At 49.0% G+C, this 14,198-nt stretch overlaps 1 protein-coding gene across 1 annotated transcript; it reads right to left on the bottom strand.

The window, feature by feature from the left end:
- Nucleotides 1–645: 645 nt before the first annotated feature.
- On the bottom strand, nt 646–14,155 carry COQ9 (coenzyme Q9). The gene is made up of 9 exons (XM_059383806.1): nt 14,062–14,155; nt 11,083–11,251; nt 9,221–9,356; nt 5,431–5,573; nt 5,075–5,159; nt 3,480–3,584; nt 1,981–2,136; nt 1,615–1,668; nt 646–1,297 (listed from the first exon to the last, which is right to left on the bottom strand). The coding sequence occupies exons 1-9, from the start codon at nt 14,138–14,140 to the stop codon at nt 1,262–1,264; spliced, it is 963 nt and encodes a 320-aa protein (XP_059239789.1). The 5' UTR covers nt 14,141–14,155; the 3' UTR covers nt 646–1,261.
- Nucleotides 14,156–14,198: the final 43 nt, after the last annotated feature.

Genomic DNA, 14,198 nt, shown 5'->3' with positions numbered 1-14,198 from the left:
GTCGGACCTGGCAATGCAGAAGACAGATGCTCTGGACAAAATTGTATTCCTCTTAAATGTTGAAGCCTAACGCCCAATGTGGTATTTGGAGACGGAGTCTCTGAGAGGTCAGGAGGGTGGGAAGGGTGCCTTTATAAGAACAGGAGGAGACACTGGAGCTTGCTCACTCTCTGCCCTGTTAGAACATAGAGAAAATGTGGCATGTCAGAAAGACTTCACCAGGAACTGGATGGCACCTTGATCTTGGACTTCCAAGCCTCCAGAACTATGAGAAACAAATGTCTCCTGTTAAGTCACCCCATCTATGGTATTTTGTTATAGTAGCTCAAGAAGACCAAACAGAGTTAACCAGACTTGCAAAAGGAACTCAGCCAGTGTAGGGAGAAAATCATTAATGCTAAAGAACAGAGCACCGAAATGATTAGTGATAGGAAACAGCAGCCAAGGGAGCTAACAGTGCTTCCCTTCTAGAAGGGAAGCTGGATCCAGAGAGGCAGAGCTGCCATAACCACCCCCTGGTAGTAGTCCTCACAAAGACCAGAGCCCAGGTATCCGGGCTGCAAGCCTCAAGCCTTTCCAGCCTCACTGCTGTCCTCGCTCTGGGGTCCTGGATACCTGCTGTGGCCCACACGGAAACTGCCAATATGAAACTGCTTCAAACATATTTATTACTATTTTTACACTCTTAAGTTCACGAATAACCCTGCCACATGAGCTGGTGTAATGTGACAGCGGGCCCGGGTTCCCACCCCTGGCCGAGCTGAGCACTGCTGTCCAGAGGCTCTGGTCTCAGGTGTGGCAGCTTTCTGATGGGTTCCCAGGTGCAGCATCTCGGATACCAGAGAGGAGAGCGGTGCAAGGACCACCTATGTGCACAAGTCTGTGCTGTGCCGGGGGTGGCCAGCCACCTTGAACTGGTTCCACACCGTGACTCTGATCTGGGAGCCCCAGAGAACACTCCAGGAAGGTTAAGACGTGATCAAGGAATCCGTGAGACCATGACAGGGATCTGCTGGGTTTCTGTGGCTCGAAGGCTTGGATGAGAGCTTCATTTTCCAATCACACGGCTGCAGCGCAGAAAGGCATCAAAAGGCCTGGCCTGGTATTCGGAACTGAGGAGGTGGCGGTCGCAGTGACTAAGGAGTCCTTCAGTGTCTTCCCATTAACACTCTGTTCGTGGATGGCACTTCTTATTTTCCAAAGCCCTTTCAATGTATCTGTAGCTTTTCTTCTGGGCACTCTAGCTCACACCCCGTGATGCTCACCGGCGCTGGTTTAGACCTGTCAAGTTCTTGAGCTGATACAGGGCAGAAAAGGGAAGGATGAGGCCTTGCCCTGTCCCCAGGACTCCCGTGGGAAAGACTGGGATTTCCAAGGTGGCAGGCATGACTGAGACCCACAGATCTGACATGCCAGGGACCCGGGAGTCAGCCATGATTTTTAATGGCAGCAAAAAAAGGAGGTGGGGAATTTGGGATCAGAGACTAGGACTGAACACTCTTAGTTTTATTAGTAGCTTTCCAGTATAAAGCTTTTCGGATCCTTGACACATGTTGTAAGGACCACAGGGCAGGAGTGGAACAGGAGGGCAGGCGTGAGGGGGGCGGTACTCACCGTCACTGCTGCACCCATGAGTCCCTGCACCAGTGCCTCTCCAGTGGACTTTACCTAGAAGGAGTCAGGGTCAGGTTCTCTTAAGTCCCCCACACAAGCTCAAAGGTCAAACAGGCAGGACAAATCAGGGGGGACTCATGAGGACCCTGTGGACTGGAGGAAGAGCCTACGGACACAACCACAAGTGGTCCAAGTGTGGCTCTTAGGGAAGGGCTGGTATGAGGAAGAGCCAGCCCGACTCCCTGGGCAGGCCCTCAGGACTGTCCTTTGGGGCCAAAGGGGAGCAAAAGGACAGGAGACCAGCTGTGGCTTGAGGAGGGTGGTGTGCCTGAAGAGGTGGCTTCCCAAAGGTCTAGCCCCTACTACCTGCTTGGCGGTGTGGCCCATGTTCATTGCATCATTAATCCGGTTATCCAAGAAGCGCCAAGTGTCCTCAAAGTCTGGGGAGGAGTCCTGCATCATCACCAGCTCTGTCGTGTTATAGATGCCAGCCAGCACAGCTCGCCGGGTATACCAGTTAAACTGCAGAGAAACCCAGCCAAGAAGGCAGGTCACCATTATTGCTGTGGACTGGGGGAAGTCTGGGGTGGCTCCTACCCAAAGCCACAGGCTCATGTGGGCTCCCTCCTGATCCCTTCTTTCCCCTAAAGATACATTTGCCCTCCCTGGATAACACTACTGGCTAGGCATCAAAATTACCCGGGAGATTAAAATGCAAGCTCCTGGGCCCAATATCCTAGAGCTTAGAGTCAGGGGGTCTGAAGAAAGTACAAGGAGTTAGATGTCTGATAAGCATCCCCAGTGATTTTTGCTACAGCCAGTCCATTTCGAAACTGCTGGTGAAAAGACTAAGTCTCAGGCCACCTAAAACGCTGGAGAGGCCCTATGGTTAGCAAATTACGAGCACACTGTGGTGTGTTTATCAATCATTTGAGGGCGGAGACAGGACCGAGGACAGATCAGAGCACCTGGGCTGAGCTGAGGGTTCCGGTCCCTTGGCCACTTAGGCGGGCCCAGCAAACTGCTCTTTGCGTACTAGCTCAGCTACTTCATGTTTTATTCCTTTAATTTCTTGGGTTTCTAATTTCATTTTCTCACCACTCTGTTGGTGGTTGTACTCCCACGCGGGGGAAGCTTATTAAAGTCCTTTGTTAGAACTGTGGCAGGAATATTTCTTTGCCTCCCCAGCGTAGATTCCACAAGGCACCATGACAAATTAATTTCATCTATGAAGGTGTACTTTTTATTTTTTAATTTCCTACCAGAAATATGATAGCATTAGCAAGTCAGACTCTTTCCTAGTGCCTATTTAAAGGTTTATTGATCTCTTAGCAAAGCAGGCCAAAGTGGCCTGGGGGAGGGAGTTTCTTTTCAAAGTGATAGGTGGCTCCATGGCATTCTTTTTTTTTTTTTCTTTCAGGTAGGTTCCATGCCTAGCGTGGAGATCTCATGACTCTGAGATCAAAACTCAAGGTGAAATCAAGAGTCGGACATCTAACTGACTGAGCCATCTAGGCACCCCCCCCCTTTTTAAATCAATCTCATGCAAGACACACACTGAGAAAGCTCACTGCAGAATCTGAATCTTAGGAGAAAATGTTTATAAAATAGCAGTCTAATCACCACTGGGGTCAGAGGGAACAACTGCTTATCTGTGGCTAGAGTGCTGGCCCTTGGGTGAGGACCTGGCTCCCACTGTGGCTTGCGGAGGGACCTTCCCCACCTCTAGCCTCTCCTTCCCTAGACAGGAATAGCACCGCAGGCCCCCGAAGGGATCTGTGACCTAAGAAATTTCACAAACTTCCCGAAGAAATGCTTAACCCAAGCCTTTCCCGGTATCCAGTAGGTTTGCAGAAAGCACTCACGTCAGTGGACTGGTCCCCAGCGTAGTGCCACATGTCATCCACCATACTGGTGAGCAGGCTGAGGCTGGACGGGATGTTGTGAGGAAGCATGAGGATGCTGAGGGCCTGAACACAGAAGGACAGAGAAATAGGACACAGGAATGACAGCGCACAGGCGGAGGGTGCCTCATCCCTCCATGGAGGTGTGTAAAAGGGTCTGCCCAACTCTCCTGCTGATGCCTACCATCTCCACCCAGCTGGTGTGAGCTCCTGGCAGTTGACCAGCCTGGCTACAGGTGATAGGAGCCAGGGATAGATCCTACCCTCAGCTGGCCGGCTCAGCTTCTCCATCCCCAGCACATGGCCTTGGAAAGGCCAGCAGCCAGAAGGTCTAGCCTGGTCTAACAGCCCTGAGAGCAAAGATGAGGGAGGGCACCCCATTCTATAACATGCAGGGAGAGGCAGAGATGGGAGAAGGGTCCAAGTGGTTTCTAGGTCCAAATGCCAGGCCATTCCCAGGGCCCAGCAGCATTCCTGTCCTCAAAGCCCCACCGCAGCTTCTCTGGTGTTTTGCTTAACTCAAGTTGGTTTCTCATACCTGAAACCAAAAATCCTTCAACTCATACAAGAAATGGCACCCCCCAGAGCTGCTTCCTTAGCAGATAACTCCTGAGAGGACAAGGTCTTATCACTTTACCAACTCAAAAATCCATTGGCTGTGGCCTAGTCAGGACTTGGCTGGGAGCTAGTCAGAGGCCCTGGATTGGCTGGAAAGTTTTCTCTTATTGAAGGAGCCCACAAGAAAAACATGCTGAATCAGAAGGCAGCTGGGGCCCAATCCAGACTTCCACTGCTTTAACTGCAAGGTGGAATGAGTCAAGGCCAGAGGTCTGAAGATCAAGTGTGGCAGGCACAGGCAGGGGACGGGAGCTGACTCACTGTACTCCCTCCACACAGAGCCCGGGGTTAGGCACAGGCGTTCTCATGCCTGTCCACTGACTGACTGACACCACAGGCTCCGTGGTACCCCAGCTGGGTGAGGGACACAAGATAATCTTGGCTGTCCTCTTATCCCTGATATGCTTGGACTCAATTTTCTTAACTAAGAGGATGGCCCATATGGTGACATGCTTGGAAACCAGAAAAAGGAAGCTTCCGAAAAGGGGATTAAAAAGCCCTTGGAATGAATACTCTAATTCTCAAGCACCACGTGGACAGCTGGCGAAGCCATCCCAGGCCTCTGACACCCGGAACACCTCAGGCCTGTTAATGGCGATGGCCAAGAAACTCCTCTCGTTTTCTAATCTCTGTCCTGGATTCCTCCTCACTGAAGAGCTGGTGGCACACTTGGGCCACCAGGACCCAGCACAGATGTGACCTAGTTCCCCGGGCTACTCATCTTTCTAGGTATTGAGACCCAGGTGTTCCTCCCTCTGGCACTCCCCAGTTTGCACTCCTTAGCTCTACCGAGTGCACTGAGAATCCCAGTATCCCCGGGTCTGTGCAGATGAACGAGCTAACTTCCGCAGAATGTGCAAGGTCCTCTGAGGGCTAGGCACTGAGAACTAAGCCCATGAATACACTGTTGCCCTGGGGCCTAAATATGGACACTGTACCCGGGGCCAGTGCTCAATGTACGGGATCAGCATTCTCAGTCTGGTTTCCACTGCGTCCCTCAGGAACTGGTCTGTCTTCCTCTTCCTGGAAGAGGGAAAAGAAAATAGTGTGTCTCCAGGTCAAAGGCATGGGCTCAGTGCTACACCACTTACTCAGCTCTGGGTTGGTGGGGGGCCCACTGGCCCCTGATGCTGGCCTATCACAGACGGGTGGCTGTGTTCCAGGCCCGTCCAAGCAGCAGGGCTGCTCCATGCTCCTCTCTTCTGGCTCTGCTTGGATTGGCCTTCTGGGGCAGACAGTGGAACCTGAGCCTCCCCCCACCCCGATCCCTAGCTGCCATCCTGAGCAGACTTACTCTGCCTGGCCCAGCTGTACCAGCTTCTGCTCCTCTTCCAGCACACGAGCGAGCTTAGCATTGCACTGGGTCACAAAATGCAGGATCAGCTCACTGCCGTCATTCCCAAACATGCTGGCTGCCGCACTGGACAGACCTAGGGACTACAACAGAAGACAGGGAAAACAGGAGAGTGGTAGACAGATGTAGTGGACCTGTGCTGCCTGTTCCTCACTAGTGCCTCTTTATCTAGCAACAGCAGATTGATTCTTAATGGGCTAACTCTACTCTTTGTTTCTGGTCCCTGTGGTTTGGGTAAAGCTGATCAGAAGTTCCACCGTGCTCCATCAAGCCCCCTGGTGTACGGTAGAGCGTGAGGTCCGGTCGTGGACAGCTGGAGTTCACAGCCACTAGCTCAGGGACCTGCCAGGACCCAACCTAGGCCCTAAGAGGCTGCCTCTGGGCTTCTGCTAGTGCTGATGGGAAAGAAGTGCTCTCTTTCCACTGAGGCTGCTGAACCATTTTTAGTCCTGCATGGGAAGCCCCTGCTGAGAATGAAACTCACAGAGAGGAAAGCAAAGGAGACAGGACGAAGAGACGATTCCCATCCGCAAAATCCAAGAACACTGTGCCAGAACTACTTCCAGACTTTTCTGTTACTGGATGACCCCAAACACTCCCTTTCCTGCTAGAACTGAGCTCCGACACTAGTAACCTGGAGCCTGACAAAAAAAGGGGCTGGGAAGAGCACTCAGCAATTCCTCACTAGTTGGCTTCACCTAAATCTCCTGGAAATTAGGCCTCTCAGTTATTAAAAAAAACCCAAAAACCAAAAAACATTTCTCTTAGTGAGTTATTAAGGAGTTAAGAAAGCCACGGAGATCCTCAACTCTTCCTGATATATGGCGATCATTGAGCCGCTACCAGAGGCAGAGCCCTGAAAGCACCAGGGACAGAGGACAGAGAAGGAACAAAAAAGATGATTAACTCCAGTCACCAATGCTGGGAGTGGAGACAGAGCTCCTGCTGACCCAGCCTTCCCAGACCGCAGTACAGCGGGCTTCACAACACACGTGCAGCGGCATCACTTCTAATGGAGATGTCCGCTTACCACGTCAGGCGTTCCACTAAGCACGTGACACACACCATCTCACTGTAGCCTCGCGGCAACACCCACTGCTGGGACTTATCCTCATCCACATTTTACAGACCAGGAAACTGAGGCTCAGAACTCATTACCACCAGGTTATACTGCTTCTACTACATGGGTTAACAACAGGCTCAAAAATACGCACACTTGGGCACCTGGCCGGCTCAGAGGGTAAAGCATGCAACTCCTGATCTTGGGCTGTGGATTCAAGCTCCACACCGGGTGCAGAGATTCCTTAAATAAACCAATATTTATACATACACACACACCCATATCCATATGCACTCTGGACTAACACAGTGAGTTCGCGTCTCGGCCCCAAGGCTGCCCTCAGCTTCGTGAGGCAGGGGCTGCAGCCCCGCCAGCCACCCTCCCCGCCCCGTGCTAGGCAGGGTCTGCAGAAGGATGGGGATGGGACTGCGAGGCAGGAGGAAGACTGCAAGGCTGAAGGGGAAGGAGGGACCCGGCAGGTCCGCTAGGGGCTCCAGTGGGCATCTCCCCAGCCTCACTTCTTCAACTCGGCAGCAGCACCCTCTGGCGGCCCCCCAGGACTGGTTCCAGCCAGCCACCACCCTCCCCTGCCCCCAGGGACCCTCTGTCTGAGTTCCCAGAGGGCAGCACTAGCAGCAGCCCAGGAGGCCTGAGTTCTGCCTCCACAGGGGCTCTCCTTCAAGCTTCTCCTTTTAACAATTCCACTTTCTCCCCCTGTCCCCTTAGCCCTGGAGATGGGAGCCACTTCTGCAGCAGCAGCCTGCATAACACCCTAGAGGGTGCTTACACTGCCAGTGGCCCGGTTACCAACCTTCCACCTAGCTCATCACTCTTTGTATTAAATTCTCTCTATCTGGCGGTGCCTGGGTGGCTCACTCATTAAGCATCTGCCTTCGCCTCAAGACATGATCCTGGGGTCCTGGGATCGAGCCCCACATCAGGCTCCCTGCTCAGCGGGAAGCCTGCTTCTCCCTCTCCCACTCCCCCTGCTTGTGTTCCCTCTCTCGCGGTGTCTCTGTCAAATAATTTAAAAAACAAAACAAAACAAAAAACTTTAAGAAAAAACAAATTCTCTCTATGTGAATAACTTAACTGACAGTCTCTGTCCCCTGAGGGATACACTCCCTGAAACTGCAATTCCACTTCTCCAAATGCACTTAAATGTGTTGCACAAATAGGTTTAGAACACTAAAAAATCGGAAACAACTCAAATGTTTGTCAGCTGAGATCAAGTAAACACAAAGGGTATTATGCAGCCACTACGAATGAGGAGATAGAGTGAAAAGGACCAGTCACCCACAGAATAATTCAGTATCTTTCCAAACAATCCTGGTACATTTCTCTCCTCCGCTTGCTCCACCACTTCCTCTAACGGTTCTTTCAAATGTTCTCCACCACCCTCAAATCTCTGTCTCTTCCTACCCTTTCCTAACTTCAGGTTCATGAGACAACCACACCTGCTTCCCAGAGAACAGAGCTGTCTCCGGGGAACTCCCTTAATATTCCAGAAACTAAACCTGCAGCTGTCTTCTCCAACCTCACCCCAATACACCTAAGACTGTCCTCCCACTCATTTTCTGGATCTCCTAGTTCCTGCCTTCAATGGACTTTGTACTTTTCTTTTGCCACTTTCTCTCGTACTTTTACCCCACCCTTGTTTCTGGGTTCTTCCGGCCAGTGTTCAAGCATGCTCACCCTTCCATCCCATTTCCCCTGCAAGCTTGAGAAGTGAATCCAGAGTTCCTCTGCTCACTGCTCTCACAGAGCTCTTGCAGGGCAGTATGTGGCCCTGCCGGACAATTCTGTACACTGCGGCCTCAGCACAAGCCTGGGGCTTAATCTAAAGCAGCTATCTGTTCCTGTGCAGGAGGCATGTACTGAGAAAAATCAGGCGAGTTGGTCTCTTAAATGGTGCCTTCTGGAGAGTTTTCAAACAACCGATTTCATCAGTTCTAAGATGTACCTATTTTATCATTTCCCTCAAGATTTTTATTTTTATTTTTAAGTAACCTCAACACCCAACATGGGGCTCAAACTCACAACTCCAAGACCAAGAGCTGCAGACTCTACCAAATGAGCCAGCCAGGTGCCCCCCTGTTTCTTATTTTGTTTAAAGATTTATTTATTCATTTGAGGGGGCCAGGGGGAGGGGCATAGGGGGAAGGAGGGAATCTCAAGCAGACTCCTGGCTCAGCAGGGAGCCCGACTCAGGCTCAATCTCACAACCCCAAGACCATGACCTGATCTGAAATGAAGAGCTGGGTGCTTAACCAACTGAGACACCCCACTGCCCCATTTTTTTCAGTTTAAACAATCAGTGTGAATTATACACCTGACACGTCCTAAATAGCTTTTTTTCTTTTTCAGCGATGCATACTATAATGGTGCTTCTTACAACCACTGGTATCTTAGACTCAAAGAAATGTGGTAGTTGTGATCACTGGCAACGCTTCCCTAGTGCACCGCCTTTAGAACTTAGCTCCCAAGAACCAACTCTACAGTATGATCTTTCTGTACTAAAAATAAAACCATTTCACCCTATTGGGGAAAAAAGCCTCCCCTCGCAAAATCCTGGAGCAGCGAGGGGCTCAAAGCTGGGCCGGAAGTAAGCACGAGGCCGTTTGCTCGGGCTGATCCCAGCCAGGCCACCCCACCCTATCTCCTACATACCTGGGCTCCTTCTGCGATGGCCTCTGCTGTCCACCCATGTGCAGGTACGAAGTCCAGGGCTGCCGTCAGGATGCGGTGCTGCAACTGCTCCTCGCTCTCATGGTCCTCCTCCTCCTCACCGCCCTGATCTGTGTACCTGAGACCCACACACAACAGAAATGTGGCGACAGAGCCCAGCACACCTCATCTCCCCGCCTCCTGCGTGACAGGCAAAATGTGCCTGACCAGAAGCCAGAGGCTCAGTGCCTCCTCTGAGCACATGTCGGGAAGACATTAACTTCTGTGCCAGTATTGCTATTTCCACACCAATGGGACAAAAGTGATATTGTCGGGGCACCTGGGTGGCTCAGTGGGTTAAAGCCCCTGTCTTCAGCTCGGGATCGAGCCCCACATCGGGCTCTGTGCTTGGCGGGGAGGCTACTTCCTCTTCTCTCTCTGCCTCTCTCTCTGCCTACTTGTGATCTCTGTCAAATAAATTTTTTAAAAATCTTAAAAAAAAAATAAGTGATACTGTCTTTCTCTTCTCATATAGTCACTGAGAGAGGGGATCCAGGGAGCAAGGAGGCCAGGTCACAGGAAGGCAAATGCCCTTAGCACTCTGGATTTCTTTGTTCATAGCCCTCAGCACACGGTTTCTTTTTTTTTTTTTAATTAAAGATTTTTATTTATTTATTTGGCAGACAGAGATCACAAGTAGGCAGAGAGGCAGGCAGAGAGAGACAGAGGAGGAAGCAGGCTCCCTGCTGAGCAGAGAGCCTGATGTGGGCCTCGATTCCTGGGATCATGACCGGAGCCGAAGGCAGAGGCCTTAACCCACTGAGCCACCCAGGTGCCCCAGCACACTGTTTCTTTATCTGTATTGGTATCAAATGATAACTCCAGGGCCTAGCGCAAAGTAGATCTTAAAAACATATTTGCTGAATTGAAATAAAAGGTATTTTAATCAGGAGACCAGAAAAATGACAGGAACACCCTAATTTCAGAGCTAGAGGAACTTCTCAGTGGCAGGATTAAGAAGAAGAATAGGCAATGGAAGTATAAACTATTATCACCTTCCTGGATGGCGACTTGGCCCCACGTATGTAACAAAATCTTAAATGTGTAAGTCCTTTGATTCAGTGCTCTCACTGCTGAGAGATAATCACATTATTTTTTTATACCAGTGAAGGAAATCTAAATATTCATCAATAAAAGATAGGTTACGAAATTTTATTATTTTTTTAATTTTTAAAGAGATTTTATTTATTTATTTGACAGACAGAGATCACAAGCAGGCAGAGGCAGGCAGAGAAAGAGGGGGAAGCAGGCTCCCCGCTGAGCAGAGAGCCCAATGCAGGGCTTGATCCCAGGACCCTGGGATCATGACCTGAGCTGAATATAGAGGCTTTAACCCACTAAGCCACCCAGGCACCCCAGGTTAAGTAAATTTTAATACTGCCATACCACTGGAATATTATGCAACCATTACAGTCATACAGACTGAGAAAACATTAAAAATGTATTGTTGAGTGAAAAAGCAGCTTCTGGAACAGCACGTATAGTGTAATTAATTACTTACTATATATAGATTTATGTACGGAATATACTTAGAAAAACGTCTAAAAGGATATTCACGAAAACATTAAGTTATTTCTGGGTTTGTTTTTGCTTTATTTTTCTGAACTTCTTTGTATTGTTTAGGTATTTTAGAATGAACAGGCACAATTTTTCCCAAAAAAACCATAGATTCCTTTCACAGCAAACCTGAAAAATGATAGAAGGTGAAAAGGGGGATAAAAAGAAGAGCGGAAGGAGAGATAGGACAGACATATCCGAGCACGCAAAATGGCCAGAAATGGATGAATGGGGGTTCTGGCGCATACCTGGGAGGGGAACGAGAAGATTCTGGATTGGGTTCTTCTGCCTCGTGTGTCTCAGAATGTTGCTGCGAAAAAGATGGAGGAGGTTGTTGTTTCTGCTCATCTGTAGTCTTTAGCTGCATGGCTGAAGCATGGAAGGCACATGACACCACGGCTGATTGGCAACGGGACACTGAAATAAAAACTGGGCTGGTCAGTCAGGGACACTTACCAGAGAAGACTCTCTGAAACTCAGAATGGTGCGAGGGATGGGGGAGAGGAAAAGCAGGGCTGAGTCTACTCCAGAGCCACTTATCCAACTGCTGAGTTCCAGGCAAAAATTTTGGGTAAGTTGGCAACCTTGTGATATGATGTGGGGGCAGAAGCATGAGCCAGGTAACTGAAGACCTGGCTTCTGGGCCTGCTGCTATCATCTGTTAACTGTTTTTTTTTTTTTTTTAAGATTTTTTATCTATTAATCTGACAGACAGAGATCACAAGTAGGCAGAGAGGCAGGCAGAGAGAGAGAGGAGGAAGCAGGCTCCCTGCTAAGCAGAGAGTCCGATGCGGGGCTTGATCCCAGGATGCTGGGATCATGAGCTGATCCAAAGGCAGAGGCCTTAACCCACTGAGCTACCCAGGTACCCCCATTTGTTAACTATCTTGATGGACAAACCACTTCGCCCCAATGACCATGATTTTTAAATATGCAAAATAAGAGTAAAAATCTGTTTGCTCAATGGGAGTGTTGTGAAAACCAATCAAAAAGTGAAAGTGACCTGAAAATGTCATATTTACATCATAGCAAGAGCACTGGACTAGAAATGAGAAGGTCTCAGTATTGGCTCCCATAGTGGTTATATGGTGTCATCAGATGTGTCATGCAGGACTTGAACCCACTACCCTGAGATCAAGACCCCGGCCTGAGGGCACCTGGGTGGCTCAGCTGGTTAAGCATCTGCCTTCTGCTCAGGTCATGATCCCAGAGTCCTGGGATCGAGTGCCACATTGGGCTCTCTGCTCAGTGGGGAGTGTGCTTCTCCCTCTCATTCTCCCTGTGTTCTCCCCTCCCCCCAAATAAATAAAAAAAAAAAAAAAAAAAAAAAAAGACCTGAGCTGAGATCAAGTCAGATGCTTAACTGACTGACCAACCCAGGTGTCCCTATTATAAAAAAACCGATACAACAAGTTGAAAGAACTATGGCATGAACACCTGTATATCTACCATCTAGGTTCTACAGATCTATCACACTCTTCATTCATCATTCCAGCTTGGTTTTTTAAATCCAGCTTTTTTTTTTTTTTTTTAAGATTTTATTTATTTATTTGACAGACAGAGATCACAAGTAGGCAGAGAGGCAGGCAGAGAGAAAGGAGGAAGCAGGCTCCCTGCCAAGCAGAGAGCCCGATGCAGGGCTTGATCCCAGGACTCTGGCATCATGCCCTAAGCCAAAGGCAGAGGCTTTAACCCACTGAGCCACCTAGGCGCCCCATAAATCCAGCTTATTTTTGATGCATTTGTTGTAGCCCTCCGTACTCCTCACTCTACACATTCTGGCATGCATACCATTAACCAGAGGTTCAATATTTATTTACTGTTCTTTTATTGAGGTGACAGTTATGTAAAATGAAACACACAAATCTTAACTGTGCCAATTCTAAGTTTTGACAAAGGTATAGGTACTTGCATAACCTGAACCCCTATCTAGAGAATATTATCATCCCAGAAAGTTCCCTCATACTCTTTCCCAGTCACTCCCCACTTACACTGTTCTGAAATTTTCACCCTAGTTTAATCAGTCCTACAATTTCATCTAAGTAGAATCATACAATATATTTTTTGTGTAAGAGTATATTTTTTGCAGTCTTTTTTAGATGGATTAGTAGTTTTGTGGAAATTATTTTTTTTTTTATTGCTGAGCCGTATTCCATTAAGAAACACTATTCTGTTGGTGAACACCTGGATTGCTTCACCCGTAAAGTTGCTATAAACATACTTCTGCAAACCTTTTGGTGGACATATGCTTTCATTTCTCTTGGGTAAATACCTAGGAGTGGCTTTACTGGGTCACAGGCATTACTTTAACTAAACATACGTAGTTTGGAGTTCTGTATAAAAACAATAGTATTAATACTCATTTTTGTAAAAAAAAAAAATCTGGACTAACTCAAGGAACAATGATCTTAAAAGAAATGCAGAACAGTTATAACAGTGTTATAACAGTTATAACAGTGTAAAAATATCAATATTTTATTATTTGTCCAAAAAAAAAATGGAACAAATACTCATAAAACTTTGAAAAGGAGGGGAGAAGTCCCCAAGCACAACTGTGGAACCACTGAGGTTCGCAAGAAGATTTCTGATGAAATGCAGGAAGTTATAATTGTTTCATTAGTTATATATTCATGCTAATGCGTCAATGTGTTCATTCTATTTATGGATGTGACACTGGTTTTCCATTTACAGTAATAACATAAGGTAACCTCTTCTAAAGTAGACATCTATAGTTTTAAGAACTCGGATGTACAAACGAAGATACAGGTTCTGTTGTGGGAATAATCATAGAATTACTTTAGTGGTAAGAAGTAACTGACTTGGGAAACAATGGACTAGGAGCTCTTTGCAGCTGCTTCCAACTCTATCCCCCGAGTGGCCCTGCCCGGGGACTTGGCAACAGTTATTGAGACTGGGTCCGGGTCTGCAACTACCCAGCTGTGTGACCTTGGGCACCCACAGCCCTCTCTGGGACTCCGTTAACTTCGCTAAATGGGAGTGACAGGCCCTGCTCCGCTACTCTTTGCCCCTCACAGCTCGAGAATCGGGGCAGAAATCATCCAGGCGACCCCTTCGAGACCAGGACGCCGGCGGATCCGCGCCGATGCCCTTCACGTCACCTTGGTTGCGGGCCGCCACGACGACCTCTTCCGATCCCGTACCCAGCCCAGTCGGCTTCGTGCCCTCTCCCTCCCCCTCCACGCTCCCCGGCTCGGCCGTCCCCTCACCCGGCAGGCACCGTAGCTGCAGGAGCCTCCAGCCCGCCCGTCCGAGCGCGCCGGAGATCGCCGCCGCCGCCGCCGCCATCTTGGAAGCGGGCACGCTGCCGACTGTCACGCGGCTGACAGCCCCAGGAGCTCGGTGA

The sequence above is a fragment of the Mustela nigripes genome, chromosome 17 (genome assembly GCF_022355385.1).
Source record: "Mustela nigripes isolate SB6536 chromosome 17, MUSNIG.SB6536, whole genome shotgun sequence".
NCBI lineage: Eukaryota > Metazoa > Chordata > Mammalia > Carnivora > Mustelidae > Mustela > Mustela nigripes.
The sequence above is the reverse complement of the archived record's forward strand: the minus strand, read 5'-3'. Positions and strand labels throughout refer to the sequence as shown.